Genomic DNA, 15,946 nt, shown 5'->3' on the forward strand with positions numbered 1-15,946 from the left:
TAGAGGGTGGTGAATCTGTGGAATTCATTGTCACAGAAGGCAGGGTTGATGTAGAAATATATGATGCCAAAATATAGTAATCTAATCTATCTGTACATGGCCCATATCCCTCAATTTCCAGCATATCCACATGCCTGCCCATGTCACTAAAAGCACTAAGTCCATGCTGACCATCGATCACATGTTCACACCAGTTCTATGTTACCCAAATTCTCGTCCACTTCCTATACACCAGGGGCAATCTACAGTGGACCGATCATCCTACAAACCCGCACGTCTTTGGGATGTGGGAGGAAATCCTCACGGTCGCAGGGAGAACGTGCAAACTCCATACCCGCTGCGCCATAGAAGGCTGTGGAGGCCAAGTCAATGGGTATTTTCAAGGCAGAAACAGATAGATTCCTGATTAGTACGGGTGTCAGGGGTGATGGGGAGAGGTTAGGAGAAGGGGGTTGGGAGGGAATGAGAGATCAAAGGGCGGAGTGGACGATGGGCTGAGTGGCCTAGTTGTGCTCCTGTCACCGATGCACTAAGAGAGGTCCAGCTGGTACACGGTGATGAACCCGTTGCCTTGGGTGACGACCAGGTTGTTGCAATTGTCGACGGTGATGACGCGTGGTTTGTGAAGGCCATTGGCAACGGTCAGCAGCTCCTCACAGAAGTCCCCGCTGGGACAAAACAAGAGGATCCGGTTCCGCTCGGTGACCAGAATATTGTCGTCTTTGTCCGTGCAGATGCTGTAGGGATTGATCGCCTGAACCACCCCGTTCATGGTGACCTGGTCGCAGGTGGTGAAGAGGCAGCCATCCCTGTCGAAGATCAGGATGCACTTCTTGCCGCAGTCGGCCACGATGAACTGCTCGTCGCTGTTGATGGCGAGGAAGAGGAAGCGCACCCCCTCGTAGCCGCACGGCTTCACTCTGTCGACCATCTTCCCGTTGGTGTCGTACAGGGAGAGGGAGCACATGGACCCCTCACTCACAGCCACGTATTCATCCTGGTAGGCGGCAAGGGGGTAGACGGACTCAAAGCCTCGGAGGAAGAGCTTCCTCAGCAAAGTCCCGTCCATGTCCAGCATGTACAGCTGGTTCCCAGACGAGCAGGCGATGGTGTCGTCAAAGATGGCAACACTGCATGGTTCGTCATCGTCCGGCAGTGAAATACTTATGGTATGGTCCCCGCAGTCGATGAAGCATTTCAGAAGGGAATTGTCTTCATCCGCCACCACGATGATGCCATCGTTGGAGACGCTGACGCCCGTCAGCTTCGGATCGTACTCGTCACCACCCAGCTCCGTGTCGAAGCTATGTAGATTCCGCACCCTCTGCCTGGGTTGGGGGAGGGGAGTGTAGGCCTGCGGGCTTTTCGCCGGGCTCTTGCGCGGCTTGCTTTTTGCTGGAACGGCCACTGCCTTAGCGGCCGATTCTTCGCCGAAGGTGAGGCTGAAAAGGTTGGAGTGAGACAGCATGCTCTTGAACGACTCGTTCACGGTCAGGCTGGGGCGGGTCTTCTTGTCGTCCGGGACCCTCGGCGCTTGAAGTCTATCGATCTGTTCTTCCACGACGGACCGCAGGCAGACTATTTCCCTCATTTTACCAGAATCCAGGACCCCCTGGGAAAATTCCCTGATGTCCTTCGCCTTCTTGATCTTGAGCTGAATATCATCCCGCGCGACCTTGTACAATTCTTCCTGCTCCCTGACGTAACTGGAGAGCGTGTCCTTGATGGTGTCGCCCTGTTTTATCAAGTTGTTTATGACCTCGGCCAGGGTGGACTCTATCATAGACATCAGAGATCTTTCCGTCGCTTTCATCCCCTCCATTGCCTGGATGATGTCGTCTTCCTGTTGGACCAGCGACTGCGTGTCAGTCTTCAGTCTCTCCATGAGATTCATCACCGTGGGTCTAGCTGTGGCCCCTGCGTTGGCCAGGGACTCCTTCGAGTGCTTGGCGTGGGCGTGCGAGGAACAATTGCTGCAGATCACGCTGTTGCAGGTGTTGCAGAGATGGTCCACCAGGGTTCCTGGGTGGCCCTGGCAGTAGATCATCTTCTGCATCTTTGTCTCTGCCTCGCAAGGGCCGGCGACGTGACCGGGCAGATCCTCCAGCACGTGGCGTGGGTTGGCAGTCCCGTGGGTGAGTTTGCAAGGCGGGCAGAGGCATTTGAGGCAGGTTTTACACCGAGCCACGGCGGCAATCTCGCTGAGACCAGCTGTCGCGCACCAACTGCAGACCACCTTTTCGTTCTCCTTGCTCGTGATGATATCCATCAGACTGTTAATGTGAAAGTTGGTCTTGAGTTTGCTGACGCCACCACCAACGTCAAACTCTTCCCTGCACTCTGGGCACTGAACCTTCTGGTCTGACCTAACCATCTTCTCCAGGCACCCCTGGCAGTAGGTGTGGGCACAAGGCAGCATCTTGGGCTGTGTGAACCAACTGAGGCAGATCTTGCAGTTTAATAGATCGTTTTGTATCTGATCCGTAATATCCCCCGACATGGCCATGATGTGGACACAACCTGCAATAGATCAGAGGACACAATGAGGTAGTTGAGGCTGGGACTATCCCAACGTTTTAAGAAACAGTTAGAGGGACTAGTGTAGTTGGGACATATTGGCCGGTGTGGGCAAGTTGAGTCAAAGGGCCTGTTTCCACACCATGAGAAGTTTGGTCACAGAAAGTTTGGGTTTTAAAATACAAGTCTGAGAATCAAGAGTGTTTTATTGTTCTACTAGACCAAGTGCAGACCCGTTGGGTCTGGTTTCCGAACGTGCTTCAGACCCCCAGTATGGGGGTATGGGCGGAGGGGAGAAGCGGCGGGGTGGGGGAGGGGGAGGAGTGGAGGGAGGATTTTATTAAAAAACGTGTAAATAAACATGTCCAAATGTTTTGGGGAGTGCATGAGTGAATGTAAAAGTGAATTAGCTAGCGAAATGGAAAAAGTTTCAGCGTGTGGTGCTGGCGGACCAAGGAATCAAAGGCCGAATCTGGCATACAACCACACGCACACACACACACACACACACACAGAGTTTTAATAGTATAAAGATAGATGTCCCAGATAGAATAGTGAGATTCTTACTTGTTTTTACACGCACACATACATACACAGAAAAAACATACAATAATACTCCGCCACCGATTTTCTGGCAACTGGTGATCCAGCACCTCCTTTAATCTGGACAAAATGACCAGAGTGCACTTGAAACCTCCTCCCCGAAGTCCCTCCAAAAATGAAGTTTCCTGGCAGGGTGAGGCGGCCGATATCGACCTCATTGGGACTTTAAACTTGCCCTCCTGCGGCTGGGTTTTTTCTCATATAGAGATACATTGCGGAAACAAGGCCCTTCGGCCCACCACTCCGACTGGCGATCCCAGCTATCCTATCCCTTCACACACTAGGGATAATTTACAATTATACCAAGCCAATTAACCTACAAACATATACGTCTTTGGAGTGTGGCAGGAAACCGGAGCACCCGGAGGTAACCCACGGGGAGAATGTACAAACTCTGTACAGACTGCACCCGTGGTCAGGATCGAACCCGGGTCTCTGGGGCTGTGAGGCAGCAACTCTACCGCTGTGCCACCGTGCCCCCACTTACTCCAGCCCAGTCAGAACCGGCAGACCCGTTCCCATAGATGGCTTCCAAGGCGGACTTTGCGGACCCTCGGCGGCCTAGGCGGAATGTTCCAAGACCGTTAGACTCCTCTCGGAGGCCGTGACCTCTGTTGGTCTGGCAAAACGGATCATCCGGCAAGGCTCTGGAACCAAGGGTGCCGGGAAATCGGTGGTGGACCTGTAATTGTTTAGATCAGAGCCCATCCATTCCACACAACTAGGCAGCACAGAGGTGCAGCTGCCTCACAGTGCCAGAGTCCCTGGGTTCCATCCCGACCACGGGCGATCTCTGTGTGGAGTTTGCATGTTCTCCCTATGACCACGTAGTCAGGATCAAACCTGGAGAACCAGGTGCACCACTGTTGAAATATTCTAAAAGATTTTTCTTTTGTATTCAGAGTAATTTCTTCAGAGGTTATAATGTACAGAGGGCAAGCACAGTGGTGCAGCGCTGTTCTGCCTCACAGCGGCAGAGACCCAGGTTCAATCCTGACGATGGGTGCTATCTGTGTGGAGTTTGCACGTGCTCCCAGTGACCGCGTGGGTTTCCTCCCGCATCACAAAGACGTGCGGGTTTGTGGGTTAATCGGCCCTCTGTAAAATTGCCCCCAGTGTGTAGGGAGTGGATGAGAAATTGGGATAACATAGAACTATTGTTCAGTTCAGTTTAGTTTAGTGTTCATGTACAGTAAAGACTTTTGTGTGCTAACCAGTCAGCGGAAATACATAATTACAATCGAGCCATTTACAGTGTATGGATACATGATAAGGGAATAATGTTTAGTGCAAGGTAAAGCCAGTAAAGTCCGATCGAAGATAGTTCGAAGGTCACTAAAGAGGTAGATAGTAGTTCAGAAGGTACACAAAAATGCTGGAGAAACTCACCGTGTGCAGCAGCATCTATGGAGCGAAGGAAATAGGCGACGTTTCGGGCCGAAACCCTTCTTCAGAATGATTGGGGGTGGGGGGGGAGAAGGAAGGAAAAAGGGAGGAGGAGGAGCCCGAGGGCGGGGGGATGGGAGGAGACAGCTCGAGGGTTAAGGAAGGGGAGGAGACAGCAAGGGCTAGCAAAATTGGGAGAATTCAATGTTCATGCCACCCGGACGCAAGCAACCCAGGCGGAATATGAGGTGCTGTTCCTCCAATTTCCGGTGTTGCTCACTCTGGCAATGGAGGAGACCCAGGACAGAGAGGTCGGATTGGGAATGGGAGGGGGAGTTGAAGTGCTGAGCCACCGGGAGTTCAGGTAGGTTATTGCGGACTGAGCGGAGGTGTTCGGCGAAACGATCGCCCAACCTCCGCTTAGTCTCCCCGATGTAAATCAGCTGACATCTAGAGCAGCGGATGCAGTAGATGAGGTTGGAGGAGATACAGGTGAACCTTTGTCGCACCTGGAACGACTGCTTGGGTCCTTGAATGGAGTCGAGGGGGGAGGTGAAGGGACAGGTGTTGCATTTCTTGCGGTTGCAACGGAAAGTGCCCGGGGAGGGGGTGGTACGGCAGGGAAGGGAAGAATTGACAAGGGAGTTGCAGAGGGAGCGGTCTTTGCGGAAGGCAGACAGGGGGAGATGGGAAGGTGTGGCGAGTGGTGGGGTCACGTTGGAGGTGGCGGAAATGGCGGAGGATTATTTATTGTATTTGCCGGCTGGTGGGGTGAAAGGTGAAGACTAGGGGGACTCTGCCCTTGTTGCGAGTGCGGGGATGGGGAGAGAGAGCAGTGTTGCGGGGTATGGATGAGACCGTGGTGCGAGCCTCATCTATGGTGGCGGAGGGGAATCCCCGTTCCCTGAAGAACGAGGACATTTTCGATGCACTGGTGCGGAACGTCTCATCCTGGGAACAGATGCGGCGTAGTCGGAGGAATTGGGAGTGGGGGATGGAGTCTTTACAGGGGGCAGGGTGGGAAGACGTGTAGTCCAGATAGCCATGTGAGTCAGTTGGTTTGTAGTGTATGTCGGTCAGAAGTCTGTCCCCTGCGATGGAGATGGTGAGGTCAAGGAATGGTAGGGAAGTGTCGGAAATGGTCCAGGTGTATTGGAGTGCCGGATGGAAGTTGGTGGTGAAGTGGATGAAGTCAGTCAGTTGTGTGTGGGTGCAGGAGGTGGCCCCAAAGCAGTCGTCAATGTAACGGAGGTAGAGGTCGGGGATGGGGCCCTGGTACGTATTGAACAAGGATTGTTCAACGTACCCGACAAAGAGGCAGGCGTAACTGGGGCCCATGCGTGTGCCCATAGCTACGCCTTGTATTTGGAGGAAATGGGAGGAGTCAAATGTAAAGTTGTTGAGGGTGAGGACCAACTCCGCTAGGCGGAGGAGAGTGTCAGTGGCTGGGTATAGGTTGCTCCTCTGGTCGAGGAAGAACCGGAGGGCTTTGAGGCCATCCTGGTGGGGGATGGAGGTGTAGAGTGAACTGAGAGATAGTAGTTCAGGTCTGCTCTCGAGTTGTGATGAGATGATTCCGTTGCATGATAACAGCTGGGAAGAAACTATCCCTGAATCTGGAGGTGTGCGTGAATGAGTGATCGATTGTTAGCATGGACTCGGTGGGCCGAACGGGCTATTTCCATGCTGTGATTCACCCCAGCTAGAAACGAAACTTAAAGAGTGAGTGAGATTCCAGAATGGAAAGTGAAAGTATAGACACGGCGACATTGTTGTTGAACAGCCCCTTTGAATATACAGTGGCTTAAAACGCTTCCACCAGCGAACAGCCGAGGACCAGGTGGTAATGAGTGTCATTGCCCGGGAGAGGTGACACTTGGTTCCCAAAGTAAGTCACGCAAAGACCCCGTTTCATCTGTGAATCTTGTGTGTTAACATACTCCCATCCCTGCTCTCTCCTCTCTTCTTATCCCCTCCTCTCTTCTTCTCCCCTCTCTTCTCCTCCCCTCCCACCTCCACCCCGCCTTTCCCTTTCCATCCTCTCCTCTTCCATCTCGCCCCAACCAGAGACGGGGCAACATCATGGGCACTGTCGCACCAAGGGTCTGGGAAGTTCTGGTGAGAAGGTCCCGATTTCCTAGCCCACCGCAGTGAGGCGGATGTCCCGGCGCCTGGAGATTTAAAAAAAAAACACGCTCCTATATCCTATCTCAACCTCACTCCCTCCTTCCCCCTGAGCCCCCAGTCGCCCTCTGCAGCATGTCACTCACCTGAGCTAGGGTGGTAGTGAGCAAAGACGATCTTTGGTGGTGAGTGTGTGTGGAGGTTCACGTCTCTGCTGCGAGGCGAGAAAATGAACAGCGAACTGAGAGACAGAGGCGGGGCAGCCGGTCTCTCCGCCCCGCTGCCCTTTATGTCTCACTTAGTGTGTTTGTGTGCGTGGGTGTGTACTCAGCTGGTTTACGCTGGAGAGCAAGGAACTGCAGGTGGTTGACGCCGTAGATAGACACAACGTGCTGGAGGAACTCAGCGGCTCTGGCAGCATCTCTGGAGAGAAGGAATGGGTGACGTTACATGGTCGCGACCCTTCAACTACCTCCTCCGGCAGCTCGTTCCATGCACCCAGCACCCTTTGTGTGAAAACGTTACCCCTCAGATTCCTATTAAATAATTTCCCCTTCACCATAAACCGATGCCTCCCGGTCCTCAATTCCCCCATACTCTGGGCAAGAGACCCTCTGCGACCAGATCTATTCCTCATGATTTTGTACACCTCTTATAAGATCACCCCTCATCCTACTGTGTTCCAGGTAATAAAGTCCTAGCCTGTCCAACCTCTTCCTGTAGCTCAAGCACCTCGAGTCCTGGTAACGTCCCTGTAAATCTTCTCAGCACCCTTTCCAGTTAACGATTTCGCAGAGATGCTGCCTGACCCAGAGATCAGCCATCCATGTCTTCCAGAAATGTATGAAGAGTAAAAATTCTGCCCAATGTTACTTGAAGATGCTTTTGACCAAATGCAGCAGCCTGACACAGATGGACACAGCCAGTGTAGATATGTCACCACTCTATACAAACTCACAGGAAACACACTGTTGTTAAAGAACTTCATAAAAGTTTATTTAATTTTCTAATTACAACAATGAAAGAGCACATTGAGGCAAACAAGAGATTGGATCGAATGGAATGATTAGTTTTTTTTAGCTTGTATGAAAACGACATTTTGATCAGCTCTTGTACTCACACTATAAACATAAATCACAAATATGATTAGATTAATTGGGGACTGCCATGCTTGAGAGCTAATCAAATATCAAAGAGAGACACAAAAAAGCTGGAATAACTGCGGGTCAGACAACATCTCTGGAGAAAAGGAATTGGTGACTTTTCGGGTTGAGACTCTTAATCATAGTGCAATGTGGACTTTAACCAAGACTTGGTCAGTAATATTGCGTTCAGTTTAGAGACACAATAATAATAATAATAAATTTTATTTATTGGGCGCCTTTCAGACATCTCAAGGACACCTTTCATCAGTGGTTCCCAACCTTTTTTTGGCCATGCCCCACCTAATCACCTCTAAAATCCTGATGCCCCCCCTACACAATAAAGACCTTTTTTACCCCAAAAAAATTATTTACTCAAAATAACATCTGAAACATAAACTAGATATGTTTACCTGATGGAAAATCCAAAAAAATAAAAATCGAAAATTTGGACCCAGACCTCCTCAGTCGCGCTCAATTGCCCCCCTTAAAAATCAAATTGCCCCCCTGTGGGGCGTACGCCCCACGTTGGGAACCACTGCCTTACATAGATTAACAGGAATATAAACATATAATCAGAATAAAATAAATAATAAAGACATCACAGAAACACAAATTAAAAACAGAATTCAGTTCATAAACAAAAAATCAAAAACACAATGTGAAGAGAGAGCAGCGGTGTGCAAGAGAGATACAGTGTGCAAACTGGCCCTTCAGCCCATCAAGTCCACGCTGACCATCAATTACTCGTCCACTCGAGTTCAATGTTATCCCAGTTTCGCATCTTATAATTCACAAAAGCCAATTAACCGACAAACCTGCACATCTTTAGAATGTGGGAGAAAACCCACGCGGTCAAAGGGAGAACGTGCAAACTCCGCACAGGCAGCACCCGTCAGCAGGATCAAACCCGGGTCTCTGGCGCTGTGAGGCAGCTGCTTTACATCTCTTTGCAAAGCTTATTTGATTTAATAATCAAAAGCTTTCCCTATATCCTCAATGATCCTTACTGAAGTAAACTTGTATTGTATGAGTGCATTTGTTTACATCTCATCATTATCGTTGGTAGTGTTGGTCCACAGGAATCCTAAATGGATGAGTAATGCCTATGAATGATCTCTCCAGCAATCCCATGGTGAAATCCAAACTACCTGTGGTGAACCCTCAGCTCTTTAGTACAATGGTGGGATATTTAGAGTTTGGAGATACAGCATGGAAACAGGTCCGTCATCCAACCGAGACCGCGTCGACCATCGATCGACCCGTTGACACCAGATCTATGTCCCACACTCTAGGGGCAATATACAGCAGCCAATTAGCCTACAAACCCGTACGCCTTTGGGATGTGGGAGCACCCGGAGAAAACCCACACGGTCACAGGGAGAAGGTCCAAACTCCACATAGGCGGCACCCACAGTCGGGATCGAACCCGGGTCTCTGGAGCTGTGAGATAGCAGCTTTACAGCTGCGTCATTGTGCCGCCCTTTCAAACAGATGCTGGAATATGAACCAATCACAGCATCTAAATGTGAACACCAAAGAAACACCGTCAGATGTACCACGGTAAAAAGTGAAGCTTGCTCACCTCTAACCAAACCCAGAACCCAAAGAACATCTCCATGTGTTTGGACCTCACAATTTTAGACCTCAGAGGTATAGTGCGGAAACAGGCCCTTCGGCCCACCAAGTCTGTGCCGACCGGCGATCACCCCGTACAGTAGGAGTATCCTACACACTAGTGACGATTATTTTCTCCCTGTACGTCTTTAGAGTTTTGGAGGAAACCAGAGCACCTGGAAAAAACCCACTTGATCATGGGGAGAACTTGCAAATTCCATAGACAGCGCCCATAGACAGGATCAAACCTGGGTCTCTGACGCTGTAGGGAAGCAAGTCTATCACTGCGCTGGCTATTCTGCCCATCGAGTCTACTCCGCCGTTCAAACAAGGCTGATCCATCTTTCTCTCTCCACTTTCCCCTGCTTTCTCGACACCCGTACTAATCGAGAATCTGTCGATCTAAAAATCTGCCTTAAAAATATCCTGTGCACAGGTCGACTGCTCTGAGCTCGACTCAAAATACAGCCTGGATATCAAGGACAGGTCCCTAACATAGCACAGTCACTGACATACTCAGCGCCACACGAGTGAAACTTCAGAAGGTGGTCCACTCTGAGGTAATGCTGAGAGTCTAGAAGGCGCGGGTCGGGCCGCATTTGGAGTATTGTGAGCAGTTCTGTACCCCGCATCCAAGGATGGATGTGGAGGTGTTGGAGAGGGTCCAGAGGAGGATTACGAGAATGATCTCAGGAATGAGTGGGTTCACGTATGATGAGCGTCTGATGGCACTTGGCCTGTACTCGCTGGAGGCCGGAATTCAGTGTATGTGGAGAGGATATTTCCACTAGTGGGGGAGTCCAAGACCAGAGGCCACGGGCTCCGAATAAAAGGATGAGGATGAATTTCTTTATTCAGAGGGTGGTGAATCTGTGTAATTCATTGCCACATAAAGCAGGGTTAATGGCCGAAATATATAATGCCAAAATATACTAATCTAATCTACCTGTACCTGGCCCATATCCCTCAATTTCCAGCATATCCACATGCCTGCCCATGTCACTTAAAGCACTGAGTCCACGCTGACCATCGATCACATGTTCACACTAGTTCTATGTTATCCTAAATTCTCATCCACTCCCTACACACTGGGGGCAATCTACAGAGGGCCGATTAACCTACAAACCCGCACGTCTTTGGGATGCGGGAGGAAAACCTCGTGGTGGCAGGGAGAACGTGCAAACTCCATACCCGCTGCGCCACAGGAGGCCGCCAATGGGTATTTTCAAGGCAGAGACAGATAGATTCCTGATTAGTATGGGTGTCAGGGGTGATGGGGAGAAGGCAGAAGGGAGTTAGGAGGGAATGAGAGTTCAGCCATGACTGAATCGTGGAGTGGCCGAGTGGCTTAGTTTTGCTCCTGTCACCGATGCACTAAGAGAGGTCCAGCTGGTACACGGTGATGAACCCGTTGCCTTGGGTGACGACCAGGTTGTTGCAATTGTCGACGGTGATGACGCGTGGTTTGAGAAGGCCGTCGGCAGTGGTCAGCAGCTCCTCACGGAAGTCCCCGCTGGGCCACAACAAGAGGATCCGGTTCCGCTCGGTGACCAGAATATTGTTGTCTTTGTCCGTGCAGATGCTGCAGGGATTGATCGCCTGACCCACTCCGTTCATGGTGACCTGGTCACAGTTGGCCAAGACGCAGCCATCCCTGTCGAAGATCAGGATGCACTTCTTGCCGTAGTCGGCCACGATGAACCGCTCGTCGCTGTTGATGGCGAGGAAGAGGAAGCGCTCCCCTTCGTAGCCGCACGGCTTCACTCTGTCAACCATCTTCCCGTTGATGTTGTACAGGGAGAGGGAGCACATGGAGCCCTCGTTCACCGCCACGTATTCATCCCGGTAGGCAGCGAGGTGGTAGACGGACTCGGAGCCGCGGAGCAAGAGCTTCCTCTGCATGGTCCCGTCCATGTCCAGCATGTACAGCCGGTTCCCAGACGAGCAGGCGATGGTGTCATCAAAGATGGCAACACTGCATGGATCGTCATCGTCCGGCAGTGAGATGGTCGCGGTGAAGTGCCCGTAGTCGGTGAAGCATTTCAGAAGGGAATTGTCTTGGTCCGCCACCACGATGATGCCGTCGCTGGAGACGCTGACGCCCGTCAGGTTCGGAACACACAAGTCACCACCCAGCAACGTGTTGAAGCAATGTAGATTCCACGCCCTCTGCCTGGGTTGGGGGTGGGGTGTGTAGGATAGTGGGCTTTTCGCCGGGCTCTTGCGCGGCTTGCTTTTCGCTGGAGCGGCCAGGATCTTGGTGGCCGAGTCTTCGCCGAAGGTGAGGCTGAAAAGGTTGGAGTGAGACAGCATGCTCTTGAGCGACTCGTTGACGGTCAGGCTGGGGCGGGTCTTCTTGTTGTCTGGGACCCTCGGCGCTTGGAGTCCATCGATCTGGTCTTCCACGACGGACCGCAGGCAGACTATTTCCCTCATTTTACCGGAACCCAGGACCCCCTGGGAAAATTCCCTGGTGTCCTTCGCCTTCTTGATCTTGATCTGAATATCATCCCGCGCGACCTTGTACAATTCTTCCTGCTCCCTGACGTAACTGGAGAGCGTGTCCTTGATGGTGTCGCCCTGTTTTATCAAGTTGTTTATGACCTCGGCCAGGGTGCACTCTATCATAGACATCAGAGATCTTTCCGTCGCCTTCATCCCCTCCATTGCCTGGATGATGTTGTCTTCCTGTTGGACCAGCGACTGCGTGTCAGTCTTCAGTCTCTCCATGAGATTCATCACCGTGGGTCTAGCTGTGGCCCCTGCCTTGGCCAGGGACACCTTCGAGTGCTTGGCGTGGGCGTGCGAGGAACAACTGCTGCAGATCACGCTTTTGCAGGTGTTGCAGAGATGGTCCACCAGGGTTCCTGGGTGGCTCTGGCAGTAGATCATCTTCTGCATCCTTGTCTCTACCTCGCAAGGGCCGGCGATGTGACCGGGCAGATCCTCCAGCACGTGGCGTGGGTTGGCAGTCCCGTGGGTGAGTTTGCATGGCGGGCAGAGGCACTTGATGCAGGTTTTACACCGAGCCACGGCGGGAGTCTCACGGCGACCAGCTGTCGCGCACCAACTGCAGACCACCTTTTCGTTCTCCTTGCTCATGATGATATCCATCAGACTGTTAATGTGAAAGTTGGTCTTGAGTTTGCTGACGCCACCTCTCACGTCAAATACTTCCCTGCACTCCGGGCACTGCACCTTCCGGTCTGACCTAACCATCTTCTCCAGGCACCCCTGGCAGTAGGTGTGGGCACAAGGCAGCATCTTGGGCTGTATGAACCTACTGAGGCAGATCTTGCAGTTTAATAGATCGTTTTGTATCTGATCCGTAATATCCCCCGACATGGCCATGATGTGGACACAACCTGCAATAGATCAGAGGACACAATGAGGTAGTTGAGGCTGGGACTATCCCTACGGTTTAAGAAACAGTTAGAGGGACTAGTGTAGTTGGGACATATTGGCCGGTGTGGGCAAGTTGAGTCAAAGGGCCTGTTTCCACACCATGAGAAGTTTGGTCACAGAAAGTTTGGGTTTTAAAATACAAGTCTGAGAATCAAGAGTGTTTTATTGTTCTACTAGACCAAGTGCAGACCCGTTGGGTCTGGTTTCAGAACATGCTTCAGACGGGGGTTGGGGGGGGGAGACGGGGCGGTGGGAGAAGGGGCGGGGTGGGGTAGGGGGAGGGGTGGAGGGAGGATTTTATTTAAAAAACGTGTAAATAAACATGTCCAAATGTTTTGGGAAGTGCATGAGTGAATGTAAAAGTGAATTAGCTAGCGAAATGGAAAAAATCACGGAGTTTCAGCGTGTGGTGCTGGCGGACCAAGGAATCAAAGGCCGAATCTGACATACAACCACACACACACACAGAGTTTTAATAGTATAAGATAGATGTCCCAGATAGAATAGTGAGATTCTTACTTGTTTTTACACGCACACATACATACACAGAAAAAACAAACAATAATACTCCGCCACCGATTTTCTGGCAACTGGTGATCCAGCACCTCCTTTAATCCGGACAAAATGACCAGAGTGCACTTGAAACCTCCTCCCCGAAGTCCCCCCAAAAATGAAGCGCCCTGGCTGGGTGAGGCAGCCGATATCGAGCTCATTGGGACTTTAAACTTGCCCTCCTGCGGCTGGGTTTTTTCTCATATAGAGATACATTGGGGAAACATGGCCCTTCGGCCCACCGCTCTGACTGGCGATCCCAGCTATCCTATCCCTTCACACACTAGGGATAATTTACAATTATACCAAGCCAATTAACCTACAAACATATACGTCTTTGGAGTGTGGGAGGAAACCGGAGCACCCGGAGGAAACCCACGGGGAGAATGTACAAACTCTGTACAGACTGCACCCGTGGTCAGGATCGAACCCGGGTCTCTGGGGCTGTGAGGCAGCAACTCTACCGCTGTGCCACCGTGCCGCCACTTACTCCAGCCCAGTCAGAACCGGCAGACCCGTTCCCATAGATGGCTTCCAAGGCGGACTTTGTGGACCCCCGGCAGCCTAGGCGGAATGTTCCAAGACCGTTAGACTCCTCTCGGAGGCCTTGACCTCTGTTGGCCTGGCAAAACGGATCATCCGGCAAGGCTCTGGAACCAAGGGTGCCGGGAAATCGGTGGTGGACCTGTAATTGTTTAGATCAGAGCCCATCCATTCCACACAACTAGGCAGCACAGAGGTGTAGCTGCCTCACAGTGCCAGAGTCCCTGGGTTCCATCTCGACCACGGGCGATCTCTGTGTGGAGTTTGCATGTTCTCCCTATGACCACGTAGTCAGGATCAAACCTGGAGAACCAGGTGCATCACTGTTGAAATATTCTAAAAGATTTTTCTTTTGTATTCAGAGTAATTTCTTCAGAGGTTATAATGTACAGAGGGCAGCACGGTGGTGCAGCGCTGTTCTGCCTCACAGCGGCAGAGACCCAGGTTCAATCCTGACGATGGGTGCTATCTGTGTGGAGTTTGCACGTGCTCCCAGTGACCGCGTGCGTTTCCTCCCGCATCACAAAGACGTGGGGGTTTGTGGGTTAATCGGCCCTCTGTAAAATTGCCCCCAGTGTGTAGGGAGTGGATGAGAATTTGGGATAACATAGAACTATTGTTCAGTTCAGTTTAGTTTAGTGTTCATGTACAGTCAGTGGCGTAGCGTGGGGGTGGGGGGGGGGGGGCAGAGGGGCGGTTGCCCCGGGCGCTAAATTATTAGGGGCGCAAAAAAAATGTTGGATAAAAAAATTAAAATAAATTAAGAGGCCCGGGGGTCCGTTGGAGCGAGGAGTATAAACCACAGCTGTCCCAGCTCCGAGGCCGCCAGCTCCGCCATTAGGCCTCGGCGCAGGCGGAGACGGGGGATACGACAAAAGAAGTCGCATCTCCCCGAAGGAAGAGACCAAAAACGTGTTCCTTCCCCTTCCCTTCCCTCGCCCCTCTCCCTCGCTCCGCTCCGCCCCCCCCCCGCCAATGAGGAGGCGCAATACTTTAAACTGCCCCGGGCGCTCAAACCCCACCCTACGCCACTGTGTACAGTAAAGGCTTTTGTGTGCTAACCAGTCAGCAGAAATACATGATTACAATCGAGCCATTTACAGTGTATGGATACATGATAATGGAATAATGTTTAGTGCAAGGTAAAGCCAGTAAAGTCCGATCAAAGATAGTTCGAAGGTCACTAAAGAGGTAGATAGTAGTTCAGGTCTGCTCTCGAGTTGTGATGAGATGATTCCGTTGCATGATAACAGCTGGGAAGAAACTATCCCTGAATCTGGAGGTGTGCGTGAATGAGTGATCGATTGTTAGCATGTTAGGTGGGCCGAAGGGGCTATTTCCATGCTGTGATTCACCCCAGGTAGAAACGAAACTTAAACAGTGAGTGAGATTCCAAAATCGAAAGTGAAAGTAAAGACACGGCGACATTGTTGTTGAACAGACCCTTTAAATATAGTGGCTTAAAACGCTTCCACGAGCGAACAGCCGATGACCAGGTGGGAATGAGTGTCATTGCCCGGGAGAGGTGACACTTGGTTCCCAAAGTAAGTCACGCAAAGACCCTGTTTCATCTATGAACCTTGTTTGTTAACATACTCCCATCCCTGCTCTCTCCTCTCTTCTTCTTCCCTCCCCTCCTCTCTCTTCTTCTCCCCTACCCTACCATTCCTGCCCACCCCTCCCATCTCCACCCCGTCCTTCCCTTTCCCTCCTCTCCTCTTCCCTCCCGCCCCAACCAGAGACTGGGCAACATCACAGCGCCGTGTGATGGGCCCGATTTGCTAGCTCACCGCAGTGAGGCGGATGTCCCGGCGCCTGGAGATTTAAAAACACGCTCTTACATCCTATCTCAAACTCACTCCCTCCCTCTGAGCCCCCACCTCCCCAGCCAGTCGCTCTCTGCAGCATCTCACTCACCTGGGGTGGTGGTGAGCAAAGACGATCTTTGGTGGTGAGTGTGTGTGGAGGTCCACGTCTCTGCTGCGAGGCGAGAAAATGAACAGCGAACTGAGAGACAGAGGCGGGGCAGCCGGTCTCTCCGCCTCGCTGCCCTTTAT

General features: G+C 51.6%; 2 protein-coding genes across 2 annotated transcripts; both read right to left on the bottom strand.

Annotated features, from left to right (window-relative positions):
* Window positions 1-529: 529 nt before the first annotated feature.
* Window positions 530-2,056, bottom strand: LOC116966798 (E3 ubiquitin-protein ligase TRIM56-like). Its single transcript, XM_033013136.1, has one exon. It carries the CDS (start codon window positions 2,054-2,056, stop codon window positions 530-532), a length of 1,527 nt encoding a protein of 508 aa, XP_032869027.1.
* Window positions 2,057-10,763: 8,707 nt separating this feature from the next.
* LOC116966799 (E3 ubiquitin-protein ligase TRIM56-like) lies at window positions 10,764-12,653 on the bottom strand. Its single transcript, XM_033013137.1, has one exon. The coding sequence runs from the start codon at window positions 12,651-12,653 to the stop codon at window positions 10,764-10,766; it is 1,890 nt and encodes a 629-aa protein (XP_032869028.1).
* Between the last annotated feature and the right edge of the window lie 3,293 nt (window positions 12,654-15,946).

This window comes from Amblyraja radiata, chromosome 38, assembly GCF_010909765.2.
Source record: "Amblyraja radiata isolate CabotCenter1 chromosome 38, sAmbRad1.1.pri, whole genome shotgun sequence".
NCBI lineage: Eukaryota > Metazoa > Chordata > Chondrichthyes > Rajiformes > Rajidae > Amblyraja > Amblyraja radiata.

Excerpts from the sequence above, each read along its gene's own strand:
- LOC116966799 (XM_033013137.1), bottom strand. The coding sequence starts at position 12,653 with ATGCTGCCTTGTGCCCACACCTACTGCCAGGGGTGCCTGGAGAAGATG.
- LOC116966798 (XM_033013136.1), bottom strand. The coding sequence starts at position 2,056 with ATGCAGAAGATGATCTACTGCCAGGGCCACCCAGGAACCCTGGTGGAC.